This window comes from Lissotriton helveticus, chromosome 10, assembly GCF_964261635.1.
Source record: "Lissotriton helveticus chromosome 10, aLisHel1.1, whole genome shotgun sequence".
NCBI lineage: Eukaryota > Metazoa > Chordata > Amphibia > Caudata > Salamandridae > Lissotriton > Lissotriton helveticus.
In genome coordinates this window covers 55,440,170-55,459,240 of record NC_136071.1, presented here as the reverse complement: position 1 = coordinate 55,459,240, position 19,071 = coordinate 55,440,170, and the positions used below count along the sequence as shown (strand labels likewise).

Sequence of the window (19,071 nt, the reverse complement as noted above, 5' to 3'; positions counted from 1 at the left end):
ACCTATTCTTAAATACGGAATCAGTATGAAATAGTATTTACCTACATCTGGCCCTAATCCTCTATGGGTCCCGAAGTAGCGTGCTACTCACCGAAAAAGCGCTTCGACGCCTCGTCAGGGGTAGTAAGGGCTATATAAATGCAATTACAATACAATACAATACAATACATATGGCACACATACATGACCTAAGGGCATGTAAGTCTGCCACATGGCACTGAAAAAAAAGCAACAAATTGCTTTTTAAAAGGTATTCGGAATTTACCACCAACTTATGGTGGTAAATAACGAATCCTTAAATGTAAAAAGCACCCACTTGAGTGCTCCCTACATTTCAGATTCGGTAATTTTCCGAATCGATATTTTAAGAATTCGGTAATTTACCAATTCCTTAAATTACCGATTCGGTAAATTACCGAATCATAAATGTGGCCCCCACATCTCAAATGCTCAATACCGGTCGGTAAGGGCCGACATTCGGTCATTTCGGCCGTTACCGACCGGTATTGGGCCACCTACATCTGGCCCTCAGTCTCAAAGGTATGGCATCAAAAGGGACTAAACACTGTTGGGCAATGTATGACTCAAAAGGGTTTAAGACTTTTATTGTACTGCAAGAACAGTTTGTGCTTGCACACAATGTTTTCTTTAAATAACTCCAATTTAGGGACTATTTCCAGCACTGCTCTAACTTAATCCACCTGAAATTCTTGCTTATCAATACTCTACATCGAATTATCTTACTATCGGTCTCTTTTACAGACAACTGATGGTGGGTGCCCTGGACGACAGCATGAGAATGGCTTCAAATTGGTCAGAACTTTTAAAAGGAAGTATGTGTCACAGAGATTCAGGAGGACTTGGAGGGAATAGATCACCCGGTGATATCAGTCAGTTTCAAGTTACAGCAATTTAAAACAATTTTAATGATTTATTATACACCCAGCTGTATTTTTTAGTGGACACAGACCAAAGCTTCGGAGAAGGTTTTCTTTTAGCAGTGGACCTAACCTATATGTTTGTGGAGTGTCTTAAACTCAAAGCATACTGGGAGGAAATGACTCTAACTCTAACAGCCCAACTAGGGGGTATCTCCCATTGGGAAAAAAGACTTACTCTATGGGTTTAAGGGGGCCTAGAGCGGCATCTATTTGCCTTAGTTACAATTTCAATTGTCTCAGCTCGATTATGTATTGCTCGGTCTTCCAAAGCTTAGTGACTGGTGGGCTTCTTTACAGCAAATTTATGAATGTGAACGAGCAGTGGCTAAAGCCAGTGGCTGGCGTTCAGTTACGAAATTCGAGAAGGTATGATCTAGCTTTCAATGGAATGATTAAGGGCCAGATGTAGGTGGCCGTTTCAGGCCCTTTACCGACCGGTAACGGCCGATTTTGGCCGTTACTGATCGGTAAATGGGTGACAGGTATGTAGGGGGCATTTTTTTACCGAATCGGTAAAATTACCGATTCGGTAATTTTACCGATTCGGTAAAATAAAAATTCGGTAAATTTACCGAATCTGAGGCACCCAGATGTAGGTGGGACTCTTCTGAGTCCCAGAGGCCTTACTGAATCGGTATTTTACCATCAAATCCAATTTGATGGTAAAATACCAATTCCGATGTGCATGCACATGTGTGCATGCACACCTATGCCATGTGACAGGCAGACCTGCCCTTAGGGCATGTATGCCTGCCACATGGCACCCGAGCCTGTTTTGGGGGGGCCAGAGAGTGTCAAAGTGACACCCCCTGCACCCTTGTGAAAATAGGTATTTACCGATTCGGTATATACCGAATCGGTAATGCCCATTCATTCCTATGGGCTTCAAAGCCCATAGGAATGAAAGGGCATTACCGATTCGGTATTTACCGAATCGGTAAATACCGAATATTTCCGATTCGTTATTCCAGCACATCTGGAATACCTACATATCCACCCCTCAGATTTACCGATTCTTAATTACCGAATCGGTAAAATTCGGTAATTTTCGGTAATTAAGAATCGGTAAATCAATTCTACCTACATCTGGCCCTAAGTCCTGTTGAAATTCGGCTTCATTGTTCTTCTCCTTTCCTCTCCCTATTACTTCCCTTTTTGTGGCAAGAATTATGCTTGGTTGTTTCCCTTTTTTTTGTTACTCTGTTGTATGAAGTAAAAGTAAAATAATAATAGAGGGAAAAAAGCATAGCTTACAAATTGCACTTGCCTTAGCACTGTCAAGTTGATTTATTTTGCATTTTTGTCTAGTAGAACCCAGATGGGTCAAAATGCCCTGCACAGTGAGATCCATGGTAGTATCATATTTGTGTCATAGGTCCAGATGTAGGTAGGCTATTGGTTGGTGGTAAATAAGGAATTCCTATGTAAATGCAAATGTGTGCATTTACACCTGTGCCATGTGACAGACATACATGCCCTTAGGGCATGCATGCCACATGTGCACACCAGCACTATTCAGGGGTGCACCAGGGTGTCAAAGTGATACCCTGCCACACTTGACTACTTCCCTATTTTACCAAATCGGTATTTACCGATTCGGTAATTGACATTCATTCCTATAGGCCTCCAGGCCCATAGGAATAAATGGCAATAACCGAATCGGTAAATACAGATTGGTCAATTACCGAATCTTAACGATTCGGTAATTACCGAATCTTATCGATTCGGTAATTTTTACCGAATAATTACCTACATAGGATTTACTTATTCTAAAATACCTAATCGGTAAAATTCGGTATTTTAGAATCGGTAAAACCTATTTACCTACATCTAGCCCATAGTTCCATGCTGGAAACGTGCACTAAATGTAGGTGTACCTGTTTGCATTTGGTTACAGGGTGAGAAATACCTGTGAGTTTGTGCACTACAACCAATTGACACACTTTGGAGTAGTCACAAAATGGCTTTCACAAATGTTTTCTAGAAGTATACATTGAAACTTGTGAGTGTTGCTGGTTGACAATCGTGATATGTTCACTCAGGACGAGGTTGTAGACCTGTGGCTACCTATTAGTTGCGGAACCACAGAAACATTCAAGCCAGACATTTAAGAGCCAGGGGTTCATGTTGCATCATCCGTCATTACTTCCTCCTTTCTGAATGTGATGTTTCTCAGAATTTATTGCAAGTTTTCCGAAGAGCCCCTTTAAGCTCCTTGTTTCTCAAGCTGTAGATGAATGGATTTACCATGGGGCACACCACACTGTATACAACACTGATCGCCCTGTCATATTCAAAGGAGTTACTTGAGGATGGCTTAATGTAGGTGAATAAAATTGCACCGAAGTACAATGCAACACAAATAAGGTGAGGTGTGCAGGTGGAAAATGCTTTGCCCCTTCCCTGCAATGACTGAATCTTCAGTACAGTGGAAATTATTTTGATATATGATATCAGAACTAAAATCATGGGCCCCATGACAAAGAGAGGGACTATAGTAAAAATGAGTATTCGATTGGCAAAAGTGCTGGAGCAGGAAAGCTTCAGCATAGGTGGGCTATCACAGAAGAAATGTTGAATTTCTTTGGAGCGGCAGAATGATAGCCTGGCGGCCATGGCTGTATGCAACATTGAATTCAAGGACAGTGTCACCCAGGAACCAATCACCAACTGGACACAAAGTCGCCAGGTCATAATGCTGCTGTAGTGCAAGGGGTCACAGATTGCCACATAGCGGTCAAAGGCCATCAATGCGAGGATAAAGCTGTCCATGTTTCCAAGACAGTAGAAGAAATTCATCTGGATGAAACACCCATAGAATGAAATGGTGTTTTGCCCAGAAAAGAGATTGAACAGCAGTTTGGGGACTGTGGTTGTTGAGAAACAGATGTCCACCATGGACAGATTGCAGAGAAAGTAATACATTGGAGTGTGCAGCCGGGGGCTTCTGATGATCACCAAGATGATGGCAACATTTCCAATCAGGGTGGTAAAATAAATGAAGAAGAAGAGCACAGAGAGGAAACAATTGAGCTGAGGGTTTGTTGATAGTCCCAGAAGAATGAAGTCAGCCATGGTGCTTTGGTTTTCCTTCACCATTGAGGTAGTCTCCCTGTAGGATTAAAGCAAACGTGACATCATTAGTATTTAATTATTTTTTTTTAAATTATAAAATTAACTATCCAAATACTAAGCTATCTGTTTTCGAATTGCAGCACATGAGGGTATACATTTTGATTTATTTCCCATTGGCACTTAGCAAGTGAAATATGACCTTGATGTTCATTAAAAGTGCTCACTATTTGGATCAGGTATACTTGGCCAAGGTTTATGGTACAGCCTGGTGCGAGGAGAGATGGGTGGTGAAAAACGCTGAGGTAGACGGGAACGGGTAGGTCTACCTTGTGATCATAGTAAGTGGACAGTTGCATTCATCTGGACATTTGAAAGGGTTTTATGTATTTTGCTGAGGACTTCAGTATATCTAAATTCAATTAAAGTGATCTAATTCTATTTGACTCTGAATACTCACCCAATAAATGCGGCAAAGAGGCAAGCTGTTTAGATAGTGGATTACACTGCAGATGCTCCTTTTATATAGAGTCAGCAAAAGGACTGTTTTGCAGTATGCTGGTTGTCATATTCGGGCATAGAAGCAGGCTTCCATAACTACTTATGCTGTTTCAAGGAACTGAATGTGCAGTCCCCTTCATGAAAGCAAGGACACAAATACCAAGCAAATGGCCCAAAGCAAAGGGGCATCAGACAGAGGATGTAGTCGCTAATAGAACCACTGACTACACCCTCCAATTCCTGCAGTTCCCATTTACAGAGTAGAAGCTACCTTTCATGAACAATGCTGTGTAAGGAGCTGTTAGGCAGGGTGGATGCGATGTTGATGAATACCATGATATATGCAGGCCCGACAACGACAATGCCAATAAATTCTATGTGAATGTTTGCCATAAACTATGCTCACATAACAACGCCAATACCAATAAATGCAATGTCAGTGTCTATGCATACATAACAATGTCAATACCAGTAAAAACAATGTCGACATTGTCGCCATGATCTAGGCATGCATAACAATGTCAATATCAGTTAAGGCAATATCGATGTATGCTATGACAACTGTACTCACAATACAGAGGATGTCGGTAAAAATTATATCAATGACCACCACATCATTTGTAGAAGTTCTTAAAAACTTGTATAATTGCTGTCAGATTCACCCAAAGTGACCTCCCTATTGACTCAGAGTCAGACAGGCCTTGCAACCCCAAAACACACCTATAGAGTGACAGGTCACTGGTGGGGTCTCGCTTAGCCCAAAGACAGAAGAGCAACCGGGGAAAACCCTGATCTTCCCACACATAGACAGTTGCACTATGAACAGGTCAGAGGAAATTGGCCTTAATAAGACACATTTGGCCATAGGTGCACTTTCCCCAAAAATACCACAAAGTTCGATGCCACATGTAGATATAAGCACTCAGCCAAGCAGGACACATCATTCACACCACTCGTAGTGATCTCACGCTCCCCATACCAGACGTCTGGACACATATACACTGGCCCACACTAGCTCTCCCCAAGGTTAATTTATCAGATGACCATACTTGTTATTGAAGACTGAGATGCTTTTCCAAGCATTCAGGTTTATTGCACCTCACAAGATGTATATATTGTAGACTGAAACTCTGTACAGAGAAAGACTTTCTTCAGACACAACTCTGTCAATACTCTCCCGCTCGCTGCATTTAATTAAACCAATTAGTTCTTGTTTTGCCAAATATCTCATGTCTTTTCATTTATTTTAGGTAAATTCATATCCGAGTTACATTTTGGAAAGCCAGTCAGGAGAGATTGGATTATTGAGCCCAACTGCTGCCGAAGGATAAAGACCCCTGTCCGAACTGATACACATCTGTGCTACAAGATCGGTGAGCAGATGCCATAACTGATTAGAAGTTCTGCTGAATCCGCAGGGGGAAGTCTGTCCGGAGGCCGCCATCACAGGGTGATTACATCTGATCCTTAGTCCCAGCATGTGGCGAATGGCAAACTAGGAGAATTGGGTAGATCACTTTTCCCTAGTCAATATGATAGAGAAGGTGAGGGTAGCTACAATATTTTCACTTGAACTGTTGGGCATGACACAACTGGCCCACACCCGGCCCTTGGTGTTTTATAGAGGGTCCCTCATTTTTTTTCTTAATCTGCTGGACATGACACAACCGGTACACCCCCGGCCCTTGGTGTTTTCTATTCAGTCACTTATTTATTTCACTTGAGCCAGTGAGCATACACAACTCGTACAATTAGGCCCTTGATGTGTTATATTGGGTCACCACCTCAATCTTATCTTTTTAGGTAAAGTGGTTTTCTTAGGGACTGCCCATTTCCTAACACTGGCAGTGTTGCAAAGAAGTGAAGAGAGAGATTTTTGTGCTTAGATCTCTGGGTCTCAGGTAGTCAGTACGCACAACTCCTGGGTGTGATATAGGGTGTAATTCAGACATTAGGGAAAAATAAGGTGCAGCTTGTGTCTGGCCACAGACAGCTGATAATTGCCAGGTTATTCTTTTTTCTCCACACAATTCATTGCTATTTGTGTCTGCAGAGCCAATATTGACAGACTATCAGGCTCACTTAATTCCCTTTATTACCCAGAGCATCCCGTCTCCTCGGGCTTTAGGTGCTAGGAGGGGGATAAGGTTTATTTGACAAAATAAATAAAAAATTCTGTCAAACTTTTCTCTTATAGACTCTTAAATTTTTTTCTATTTATGCATTGATTGATGTTGTGGTGCTGTTCAAATTTTGCAATTTGATTTATGTTTAAATGTTATGTCATGTTAGTGAGTTTATGCTTTATGAAATAATAACCATTATTCCCAAATCACCAAATCAGAAGTTCATGTTTGCTAGTTTACTGCTCCAAATCAACTCATCCTGTCCTGTACTAACAATTGCCTGTTTGTTACAGGTTGTTACTATACCATTGCTTTTGTCTTTGTCTATTGTTAAATGTTCTTTTTATTGAGGTATCAATTTTTTGCTTCATTGCATGTAATGTAGTAGGAGTATCCCAATAAAAAGCACAGATTAAAGGCATGCAGCCATGGTAGGGACTATGTGAGGCTGCATTGGTGCTCCAATAAGCTCTAGATGTACTTCTGATACCTCACAGCGCAGCTTCCAGGTACCACCTGTGAGAAGTTGGCCTGATATGCAGGGCTCACTATTCTAGTGATCACTATGTATCAGTCCAAACAACCCTTATTGATGATTGGTTGTAAGTCAACCTTATAGACCAGCTATCCTAGTAGCATGGATACGAGCAGTCTAAGGCTAAGACTCTAGAGGGCGTGTTAAGCCAGCTGTTTTACCATCACATTACCCCTTGAACACCAAGTGAAAGGACACCACATAAGTTGTTATGAAAATAAACAGATATTTATTTATATCAAGTCTACCCTGAACTCTTTATGAGTCAGGGAGCTAAGCACACAACAAAACTCTTAAGAAAATATTTTAAGTCGCACAATTTACACAAATGCCCGAGGGGCACGAAAAACCATATATTACAAAAGTGGAATGCGAAATTACTAGCAGGTAAGTAATACTTTTCTAGACTTTAGAATCGCTAGGCCTACAATACTAAACACTTAGGTTAGGAGCAGGAGGCCTGTGGACGTCGTGCGCAGAGTGGGAACTCTCACGCGTAAGGCGGGAAAAAGTCTAAGGATGCTAGCAATTGCAAAGTTACTGTTCTCGGGCGAACCCGACTAGGTGGGTCGAAAACGGGAGTGGATCCGAACACTTAGGGTGTTGGACTATGCTGGAGCACCGGAGTACTCAGTTTACCTAGCCCAGGGGCTGCGGCTGCATAGGGTTGCAGTTGCGTCGGAAACCCTCGTTGAAGAACCAGGAGCCTGAAGAAAGAAGTTGATGGCAGGCGGCCAGTGAAGAAAGTTCGTGGGGATCCAAGCCTGGATCAGGGAAGAAGAAACCTGTAAGCAGAGGGGACCAAGTTCTGAATCACTAGCCAGTGATTTAGGTGGGCACCAGGATGGCACCGGACGAAGTCACCTCAGCCAGGTGAGTGGGCGCTGCTGGGCTCTGCAGTCTCTCGGACCAGGAGGCGTTGTCGGCGACCAGGATGGAGGTGCGAGCTGTCCCACAAAGGTACTTGCTGTCGACGTCGCTGGACCCAGGATTGGGGCAACAAGTCTTGGCAAATGCAAGGCCCACGCGGTGGACCTAAAATGGCGTCTTGAGTGGACCAGGAGGGTCCAGGGTGCTCCTCTTTTGGAGGGGAGCAAGGGCTAGTCTGGAGCAACCAGACCAGCAGTGGTTGTCGTCGTGGAGCGTCGTGAGGGGGCCACTAGCCAACGGGCAAGCGACCTGGACAACGCGGTGAGCAGCAAAAAGCAGAAGGGCCCCACGCAGATCTCTTGGATGCAGGGGGGCTGAACTTCGGTGCTGGAGCTGCTCAGGGTCGGGGCTTCTCTTACCCCAAAGCACTCGGTCGAGGGTCACTCGGTGGTCGTGCTGGACAAGCGTCGTGCAGTTCTGAAGATGGCCGGTCCCTCGAGGTCTCGTCGCACCCACGGATCACAGCTGGGCTGATGATGTAGGTTGAGGTCAGAGGTGCCAGGGAAGCCGGTTCTCGTCGTGCTGGAGCAGTCTTGATCCGGAGGAGAGACTGGCAACGAACCGCGATGCTTGGTTGGTGCCTGCTGCTGCAGGGTGACTACTCCTTAGTCAAAAGGGAGAATCTTGGGAAGAAGTCTTGAGTTCCTTTCGTGGAAAGTAGTTTCAGGATTCAAAGATGATCTAATTTGGAAGGGGGCCTGCTCCTACCTTTATCCTGCAAAAGGGGGCTTGCACGCGACTAAGTCCTGCCCTATGGGTGGGACTAGGAGGGGGGTGGTTACACCCCTCTCCTTTGGCGGGCTTTCCCCAGCTCAGGGTCTGGTGTGCCCCTGGAACTGGTTCAAGCCGGCCTATGCACAGTGAGCACCGGGGTGCCACTTGCAGTCACCTTCCTCTAAGCCCTGCCTACCTAGAATACACAAAACCCTGTCTGGGACGGTGCTGGCACCGCCCCTGGCAGGAAACCCTTTGTCCTTGCCTCCTGCTCTGGGAGGACTCCCAGCAGCAGAAGGGCAGACTTGTGTCTTGGTGGCAGCATCCATTTTGTGGAGCTAAGGCTCTGTCTGACTTTAACCGGGGTTATAGGTTACATACATGTCGTGTCCCTCTAGAAGGGTGGAATGCTAACCCCGTCGCCAGAATTGGCGAGGGGTTAGTATTCCAATTCGTATGACACCTTACTCGACATGTTTTGATAAAGCGATACCAGGAGTTGGCATATAACCGCGAGGATTATAATGCACTTAAGAGTATATGGTATGCAATATCATGGAAACGGCTAAGGGATAGATCCCGGAAGCCGCAGATAGGCTCAGCTCATGCCAGAGCACCATCTCACACGATTCCAAGCACTCTGCCTTCAGGATTGTCAAGGCCTGCCATAGGAGTGACTGATAGGAGATCTGTGTGCCCATTTAGGTTTAGATATAGGAATACTATATCTACAGCAGAGGGTGAGTACACCACTCTGCCCCAGCTGTCAAGCAGCCAGTTGTGTCTGATTTAGTTAGTCAGCCCAGGGGTGGCATAATACATGCTGCAGCCCCTGGGAGACTTCTGGGTGCACCTCAGCCCTGGGTACAGGGACTTGGAAAGGGCCCAGTGCCAATTCAGTACCTGGGTACAATTTGGAGTAGAGAGAACAGCGAGGCTGTGGGTCTGATTAGCAGGCCCACAGCCAGGGAAAGTCATAAACCAGTGAAGCAAAAAGCAAAAATCTGGGTGATCATAGGATTGCAGACCCTACTCTCCTACATGACCCCCCCCCCCCAAACTTTGGGACAATAAACTAACCTTGACCAGGTGAGTCTTCTTGCTCTAAGTGGAAATACCTGGAGAGCCCATCAGCATTGCCATGATCAGTACCAGGTCTGTGCTCCACTGTAAAATCCATCCCCTGTAGGGAAATGGACCACCTAAGTAGTTTGGGGTTTTCACCCTTCATCTGACTTAGCCATAAGAGGGGCTTGTGGTCGGTCTGAACTGTGAAGTGAGTGCCAAACAAGTAGGACCTCAGCTTCTTCAGGGCCCAAACCACAGCAAAGGCCTCCCTCTCAATAGCTGACCAATTTTTCTCTCTGGGGGTCAGCCTTCTGCTAATGAAAGCAATTGGCTGGTCGTTGCCATCAAAATTCAGCTGAGATAGAACAGCTCCCACACCCAACTCAGAAGCATCTGTTTGGACAATGAATGGTTTGGAGAAGTCTGGACTCTTTAGGATAGGTGCTGTGCACATGGCCTGCTTTAGGTCATCGAATGCTTTCTGACAGCTTGCAGTCCACTGAACTTTCTTTGGCATCTTTTTACTTGTCAGGTCATTAAGGGGGGTCACAATGGACCCATAATTTCTGACAAATTTCCTATAGTACCCAGTCAGGCCCAAGAAAGCTCGAACCTGAGTCTGGGTGATTGGAGGAGCCCAGTCCTTGATGGCCTGTATCTTACTCTCCAAGGGCTGAACCTGGCCTCCACCTACAAGGTGGCCCAGGTATACAACCTGTGTCTGCCCTATCTGGCACTTAGTGGCCTTGATAGTGAGGCCTGCCTTTTGCAGGGCCTCTAACACTTTCCTCAGGTGGACCAGGTGATCCTCCCAGGTGGAGCTAAAGACAGCAATATCATCCAGATATGCTGCACAGAAGTCATCCATCCCAGTGAGAACTTGATTCACCAACCTTTGGAAGGTGGCAGGTGCATTTTTCAAACCAAAGGGCATTACCACAAATTGATAATGCCCACCAGGGGTAGAAAATGCTGTCTTGGGCTTGGCCTCCTCAGCTAACCTGATTTGCCAATACCCAGCTGTCAGGTCAAATGTACTTAAGTAGTTGGCAGAAGCCAATCTATCTATAAGTTCATCTGCTCTTGGTATTGGGTGGGCATCAGTCTTAGGGACTGCATTGAGGCCTCTGTAGTCTACGCAAAACCTCATCTCTTTCTTACCACCCTGGGTGTGAGGCTTTGGCACTAGAACTACTGGGCTAGCCCAAGGGCTATCTGAGGGCTCAATGACTCCCAGCTCCAACATTTTCTGCACTTCAGTTTTGATGCAGTCTCTAACATGATCAGGCTGTCTGTAGATTTTACTCTTGACAGGCAGACTGTCCCCAGTGTCAACCTCATGGGTACACCAATCAGTTTAGCTGGGTGTCAGAGAGAACATATGTCTAAAGGATTGCAGAACTTGTCTACAATCCTGTTGCTGATGTTCAGAGAGGCTGCCACAAAAGACAACACCATCTACTGATTCATCATCAGGATTCTGAGTGAGCAGGTCTGGGAGAGGGTCACTCTCTTCCTCCTGTCCCTCATCTGTGGCCATGAGCAAACTCATGTCCTTCCTGTCGACATATGCCTTGAGCCTGTTCACGTGGAGCACTCTGAGAGGGCTCCTGGGAGTTCCAAGGTCCACCAGGTAGGTGACCTCTCCCTTTTGCTCAATGATGGTGTGGGGCCCAGACCATTTGTCTTTGAGTGCTGCTGGGGCCACTGGCTCCAGCACCCACACCTTCTGTCCAGGCTGGTACACAGTCAGGACAGCCTTCTGGTCATGCCAAGCTTTTTGGAGTTCTTGGCTGGCCTCTAGGTTTTTAGATGCCTTCTCCATGTATTCAGCCATCCTGGAGCGGAGACCAAGTACATAGTCCACTATGTTGGTTGCAGGCTTTTTGAGAGGTCTCTCCCATCCTTCCTTCACCAAACACAGGGATCCTCTTACAGGATGCCCATACAGAAGTTCAAAAGGGCTGTAGCCAACCCCCTTCTGTGGGACCTCTCTGTAAGCAAACAGGAGGCAGGGTATCAGGACATCCCATCTACGCCTGAGCTTTTCAGGTAGTCCATGAATCATCCCTTTGAGGGTCCTGTTGAATCTCTCAACAAGCCCATTGCACTGTGGATGATAGGGTGTGGTGAACTTGTAGTTTACACCACACTCCTTCCACATTGCAGTCAGATATCCTGACATGAAGTTTGCACCTCGGTAAGAAACAACCTCCTTAGGGAAGTACACTCTGGAGAACACTCCAACTAGGGCCCTTGCCACTACAGGTGCTGTAGTGGTCCTAAGTGGAATAGCTTCAGGATACCTGGTGGCATGGTCCACCACCACCAGTATAAACTTGTGCCCTGATGCTGTCTGGGGTTCCATTGGACCAACAATGTCAATCCCCACTCTTTCAAAGGGAACCCCCACCACAGGTAGTGGTATGAGGGGGGCATTTGTTGTGCCACCTGACTTACCACTGGCTTGGCAAGTGACACAGGAGCGACAAAACTCCTTGGTATTCTCATTCATGTGGGGCCAGAGAAAGTGTGAGACAAGCCTGTCCCACGTCTTTGTCTGACCTAAATGACCTGCAAGGGGAATCTCACGGGCCAAGGTGAGAAGGAAACCTCTCAGAGACAAGGGGATGACCAGCCTCCTGGTTGCACCAGGTTTGGGGTCTCTTGACTCAGAGTACAGGAGTCCATCTTCCCAGTATACCCTGTGGGCACCTGTGGCATTCCCTGCAGCCTCAGCAGCAGCCTGCTGTCTGAGGGGTTCAAGGGAAGGGCAGTCTAACTGTGCCTTCCCCAGGTCTTCTCTGGAGGGTCCCCCTGAGCCCAGAAACTCAACTTGATCAAGTTCAAGCTCTTTAGGCTCAGTTTCCCTCAGCTCTCTCAGACCAGCCTCCTCAGAGACTTGATCCTCAACCTGGGGCAAGGGGGAAGGCAAAGCCTTAACCCTACTGCTCTTCTTCTTGGAAGGTGTCTGGTCCATTCTTCCAGGATCCAGCACCTGTTCAGTGGGGCATCTTCTGGCCTGTGACCTAGTCACAGCAAGCACATGTGCTGGCAAGCCTAACATTTCCATGTGAGTCCTCTGCTCCACTTCTGACCATAGTGATGACTCCAAATCATTGCCCAACAAACATTCCACTGGGAGGTCTGAACTAACCACAACTTTCTTTTGGCCACTTACCCCTCCCCAGGAGAAAGCAACAATCGCCATACTATGACTGGTAGTGACGTTGCTGGCATTGGTCACCAGGAAATCTGTACCTGGCATGATCTGTCCAGGGTCCACAAAGTTTGGTGTCACCATGGTGACACTGGCACAAGTGTCCCTATAGGCCTGAGCCATTTTGCCATTGATCAAAGGTGTCTGCCTGTATTTGCCCAAAGTATTGGGACTTACTTCAGGGGACATATCCATATCCCCTGTACAGACAAGGACAGCCTGAGTGAGTGTGCCAACTAAGTTGTCAGACCCCTCAGTTCCCAAGGTTAACCCAACTAATGCCTTGGGAGGTGCACTACCACTACTGACTGTACTAGGGGGTGCAGTTGCCTTAGGGGCTGTAGTGGTAAGAGTTTGCCCTCCTCTTTTGGTGCACTCACTAAACCAGTGAGACTTACTTTTACAGTACTGGCACCACCTTTTTGACTGGCCTTCTTGAGTCTTCTTCTTCTGGGAAGCCTGACCCCCACCCTCTTTGGTTTGTTGGGGACCTGGTGAAGACTTCTGGTCATTTTGTTCATTCTTAGTATTACCCTTCTGGTCTGCTTTCTTCTGACCACCCTGGTTCTGGTTCTGGTTCTGCTTGATCCTTGTTCTGACCCATTTGTCTGCCTTCTTTCCCAATTCTTGGGGAGAGGTCAGATCTGAATCAACAAGGTGCTGGTGCAACAACTGGTTCTGACAATTGTTTAAAATGTGTTCTCTCATCATCAGATTAGACAATCCTGTGTAATCAGTAACCTTGCTACCCAGCAACCAGCCCTCCAAAGCCTTAGTGGCACAATCCACAAAGTCAGACCAGTCCTGAGACTGAGTTTTCTGGGTGTCTCTGAACAGCAACCTGTACTGCTCAGTGGTTAAACCAAACCCATCAACCAGTGTATTTTTCAGGACCTGGTAATTGTTAGCATCCTCCACGCTTGTAGTGAGGAGCTTATCTCTACCTTTACCATCAAAGGAGAGCCACAGTATAGCTGCCCACTGACTCTGGGGAATGCACTGCACAGTGCAGGCCCTCTCCAGAGCAGCCATCCATTTCTGGATGTCATCCCCTTGTTTAAAGGGGCGCACTATTTTTGTCAGGTGTTTAGTATCTAAACCCTTCTCTCTATCTCTTGGGAGATTGCTGCCACCAGTGGGAACTATCCCACTCATCTGCTGCTCTCTAGCAAAGGCAAGCTTTTCTTTGGCCAGGGCAAGTTCTTCCCTTTCAATCCTCAGAGCAGCCTGTCTCATTCTTGCTTCATGCTCCATTCTCTGAGGGGAAGTCAATCTCCTTTGGGGAGAGTTCCTTCTCCTCTGAGAAGAGGCATTAGAGTGCAGAGATCTGTTGGAGTCCCTAGAAAGAGATCTATCTCTCCTAACTCCAAGGTTAGGCCCACTTCGGGTCAGTACTGGGGGTCCCCCAGATCCTAGCCCAAGTAAGTCTAAGTTGGCCCTAGTTAGCCTTCTGACTACCTCAAGACCTTTGTCTACCTCATTCCCAGAGAGTTCCTCTTGATCCTCCTCCTCAACTGCATTTGCAGTGTTGGGGAGGTCTGGATCCCCAGAGGTACCCTCTAAGGCTGGCATATTCCTATCTAGCTGAGAAATCTTTCTCGCATCATAAGTCTCTAAGAGACCTATCAGAAAGGGAATGGTGGGGTTAGACCCCTGTTTCAGTTTCCTGGAGGTACACACTTGTCTCATCTCCTGGAAACTGAGAGCTGCATATCTTGATTTGACCTGTGGAGGGTCAATAACCACAAGGGGGGTCTCAGTAGACTCTCCTTGGGTGGACATGCTTTTCTAGTGAGGTGTAAGTGGTGCACTTACCTACACTATATGTTTGCCTACTGATCCCTTGCTAGAGTTGTAGTTTAGGGTGTGCTAGGCCCTAGGAGCTACAACAGCTGGTTCAGTAGAACTCAGAGTATTCTAAGCTAAGTTATATGTACCTTAGTACTTATGTGATCTTTCAAATGATATTCTTAGGATATGTGTGGTAAAACAACAGCAAGCTCAAATCCCACCGCTGCAACCAATGTGAGAAGTTGGCCTGATATGCAGTGCTCACTATTCTAGTGATCACTATGTATCAGTCCAAACAACCCTTATTGATTATTGGTTGTAAGTCAACCTTATAGACCAGCTATCCTAGTAGCATGGATACGAGCAGTCTAAGGCTAAGACTCTAGAGGGCGTGTTAAGCCAGCTGTTTTACCATCACATTACCCCTTGAACACCAAGTGAAAGGACACCACACAAGTTGTTATGAAAATAAACAGATATTTATTTATAACAAGTCTACCCTGAACTCTTTATGAGTCAGGGAGCTAAGCACACAACAAAACTCTTAAGAAAATACTTTAAGTCGCACAATTTACACAAATGCCCGAGGGGCACGAAAAACCATATATTACAAAAGTGGAATGCGAAATTACTAGCAGGTAAGTAATACTATTCTAGACTTTAGAATCGCTAGGCCTACAATACTAAACACTTAGGTTAGGAGCAGGAGGCCTGTGGACGTCGTGTGCAGAGTGGAAACTCTCACGCGTAAGGCGGGAAAAAGTCTAAGGATGCTAGCAATTGCAAAGTTACTGTTCTCGGGCGAACCCGACTAGGTGGGTCGAAAACGGGAGTGGATCCGAACACTTAGGGTATTGGACTATGCTGGAGCACCGGAGTACTCAGTTTACCTAGCCCAGGGGCTGCGGCTGTATAGGGTTGCAGTTGCGTCGGAAACCCTCGTTGAAGAACCAGGAGCCTGAAGAAAGAAGTTGCTGGCAGGCGGCCAGTGAAGAAAGTTCGTGGGGATCCAAGCCTTGATCAGGGAAGAAGAAACCTGTAAGCAGAGGGGACCAAGTTCTGAATCACTAGCCAGTGATTTAGGTGGGCACCAGGATGGCACCGGACGAAGTCACCTCAGCCAGGTGAGTGGGTGCTGCTGGGCTCTGCAGTCTCTCGGACCAGGAGGCGTTGTCGGCGACCAGGATGGAGGTGCGAGCTGTCCCACGAAGGTACTTGCTGTCGACGTCGCTGGACCCAGGATTGGGGCAACAAGTCTTGGCAAATGCAAGGCCCACGCGGTGGACCTAAAATGGCGTCTTGAGTGGACCAGGAGGGTCCAGGGTGCTCCTCTTTTGGAGGGGAGCAAGGGCTAGTCTGGAGCAACCAGACCAGCAGTGGTTGTCGTCGTGGAGCGTCGTGAGGGGGCCCCTAGCCAACGGGCAAGCGACCTGGACAACGCGGTGAGCAGCAAAAAGCAGAAGGGCCCCACGCAGATCTCGTGGATGCAGGGGGGCTGAACTTCGGTGCTGGAGTTGCTCAGGGTCGGGGCTTCTCTTACCCCAAAGCACTCGGTCGAGGGTCACTCGGTGGTCGTGCTGGACAAGCGTCGTGCAGTTCTGAAGATGGCCGGTCCCTCGAGGTCTCGTCGCACCCACGGATCACAGCTGGGCTGATGATGTAGGTTGAGGTCAGAGGTGCCAGGGAAGCCGGTTCTCGTCGTGCTGGAGCAGTCTTGATCCGGAGGAGAGACTGGCAACAAACCGCGATGCTTGGTTGGTGCCTGCTGCTGCAGGGTGACTACTCCTTAGTCACAAGGGAGAATCTTGGGAAGAAGTCCTGAGTTCCTTTCATGGAAAGTAGTTTCAGGATTCAAAGATGATCTAATTTGGAAGGGGGCCTGCTCCTACCTTTATCCTGCAAAAGGGGGCTGGCACGCGACTAAGTCCTGCCCTATGGGTGGGACTAGGAGGGGGGTGGTTACACCCCTCTCCTTTGGCGGGCTTTCCCCAGCTCAGGGTCTGGTGTGCCCCTGGAACTGGTTCAAGCCGGCCTATGCACAGTGAGCACCGGGGTGCCACTTGCAGTCACCTTCCTCTAAGCCCTGCCTACCTAGAATACACAAAACCCTGTCTGGGACGGTGCTGGCACCGCCCCTGGCAGGAAACCCTTTGTCCTTGCCTCCTGCTCTGGGAGGACTCCCAGCAGCAGGAGGGCAGACTTGTGTCTTGGTGGCAGCATCCATTTTGTGGAGCTAAGGCTCTGTCTGACTTTAACCGGGGTTATAGGTTACATACATGTCGTGTCCCTCTAGAAGGGTGGAATGCTAACCCCGTCGCCAGAATTGGCGAGGGGTTAGTATTCCAATTCGTATGACACCTTACTCAACATGTTTTGATAAAGCGATACCAGAGTTGGCATATAACCGCGAGGATTATAATGCACTTAAGAGTATATGGTATGCGATATCATGGAAACGGCTAAGAGATTGATCCCGGAAGCCGCAGATAGGCTCAGCTCATGCCAGAGCACCATCTCACACGATTCCAAGCACTCTGCCTTCAGGATTGTCAAGGCCTGCCATAGGAGTGACTGATAGGAGATCTGTGTGCCCATTTAGGTTTAGATATAGGAATACTATATCTACAGCAGAGGGTGAGTACACCACTCTGCCCCAGCTGTCAAGCAGCCAGTTGTGTCTGATTTAGTTAGTCAGCCCAGGGGTGGCATAATACATGCTGCAGCCCCTGGGAGACTTCTGGGTGCATCTCAGCCCTGGGTACAGGGACTTGGAAAGGGCCCAGTGCCAATTCAGTACCTGGGTACAATTTGGAGTAGAGAGAACAGCGAGGCTGTGGGTCTGATTAGCAGGCCCACAGCCAGGGAAAGTCATAAACCAGTGAAGCAAAAAGCAAAAATCTGGGTGATCATAGGATTGCAGACCCTACTCTCCTACACCACCCATAAGATGTATAGATTAAGGAGAGGGTAGTCATTATGCTAGTGATTGTGTGGCACTGATTAAGCTACTGATGCCTAGAAGGGAGCTATCAAGGCATGTATGTGGGAAAATGCCTGCACAGGCTCAAACATCAACCACAGCAAAGATGTCTGCAGCTAAATTATCGACCAGGGGGTTAGCAATTCATGTAATTTGTGACCAAAACATTTACAACCACCTGGGAACCCCTCCCTCCAATCAAGAATTGTCTGTCTGTATTTGTACAAAGACAGGATCAGTACACACAGGACAAGCATTTTAATTGTTTGGGATAACTGCATCAACATAAAAATATGAACACTGTATATGTTCTAAACAACACAGTTCCTCCACTCCCCCACTTTGGCTCACATACATAGGCTGCTCAGTCCCTTCTCCTGAATACTCGGCGCTGCTCTGATACTGTGAATGATAAATTTAGGCACCACTGTCGGCGCAGAGCTCTGGCTGCACGATCAGCAGGTATTTAAGCAGATTGTGAGGGCCTCGGGACCCTCCTTCCTCTTGACAGGTGTCTCTAGTTTGCATGGAGCAACAGATGGCAAAATATGTTATACATTTCAAATATTTCTGTTTAATGATCTTGTGACCTAAGAACTGAAGGATAAACAAGCCACCCTAGGCATTGATTCATTCGGTTTTCTTTTTATTTAATGCTTGTAACATACCACATAGTGCCATCAACTGGCTTCAAGGGAGGTGACACTTCTCCCAACATCCTAACATTTTTGTAATAAACCATATATAGCATAACAAGAAACAGTGCTAATGGGCTATAATAAGGAGATAATACATAAACACAACACTAATAAAATAGTATGTAAATGAGAGTTCATAAAAACAGTAGGGAAATGTAAATTGTTTTCTGCATTAAAAATAAAATGAGCGGATTCCTTACAAGGAACCTTTGCCAATTGCTGAAATATTTTGTGGCCATTCATTTGCCATAAAGAGCCCGCTGGCCATCACAAAAAAATAATTTATAATAGTCATTTATGTTATAGTTAACAGGGTTATATTGTTGAGAGAAATTCCTTTCACAGGTACCAGGGTCCAAGGTCATAGGTCCCAGGGTTAAACAGGGGCCATCATGCTCATTTGTAGCTTGCTAGCTTCATGTTGGACCATTTGTAGTTGATACAGAATCCTCAGTAGTGCCAGCACTTTTCCCAGTGCTATTATCAGCTTCACCT

The 19,071-nt window shown here is 46.7% G+C and overlaps 1 protein-coding gene across 1 annotated transcript in view; it reads right to left on the bottom strand.

The window, feature by feature from the left end:
* Positions 1–2,822: 2,822 nt before the first annotated feature.
* Positions 2,823–19,071, bottom strand: part of LOC144785032 (olfactory receptor 1f45-like) — a 97,181-nt gene continuing 80,932 nt past the window's right edge. Inside the window, exon 5 of the mRNA XM_078664154.1 lies at positions 2,823–4,053. Within this exon, the coding sequence (XP_078520280.1) occupies positions 3,114–4,040 (927 nt within the window). The 5' untranslated portion in view covers positions 4,041–4,053 and the 3' untranslated portion in view covers positions 2,823–3,113. The remainder of the gene's footprint in view (positions 4,054–19,071) is intronic.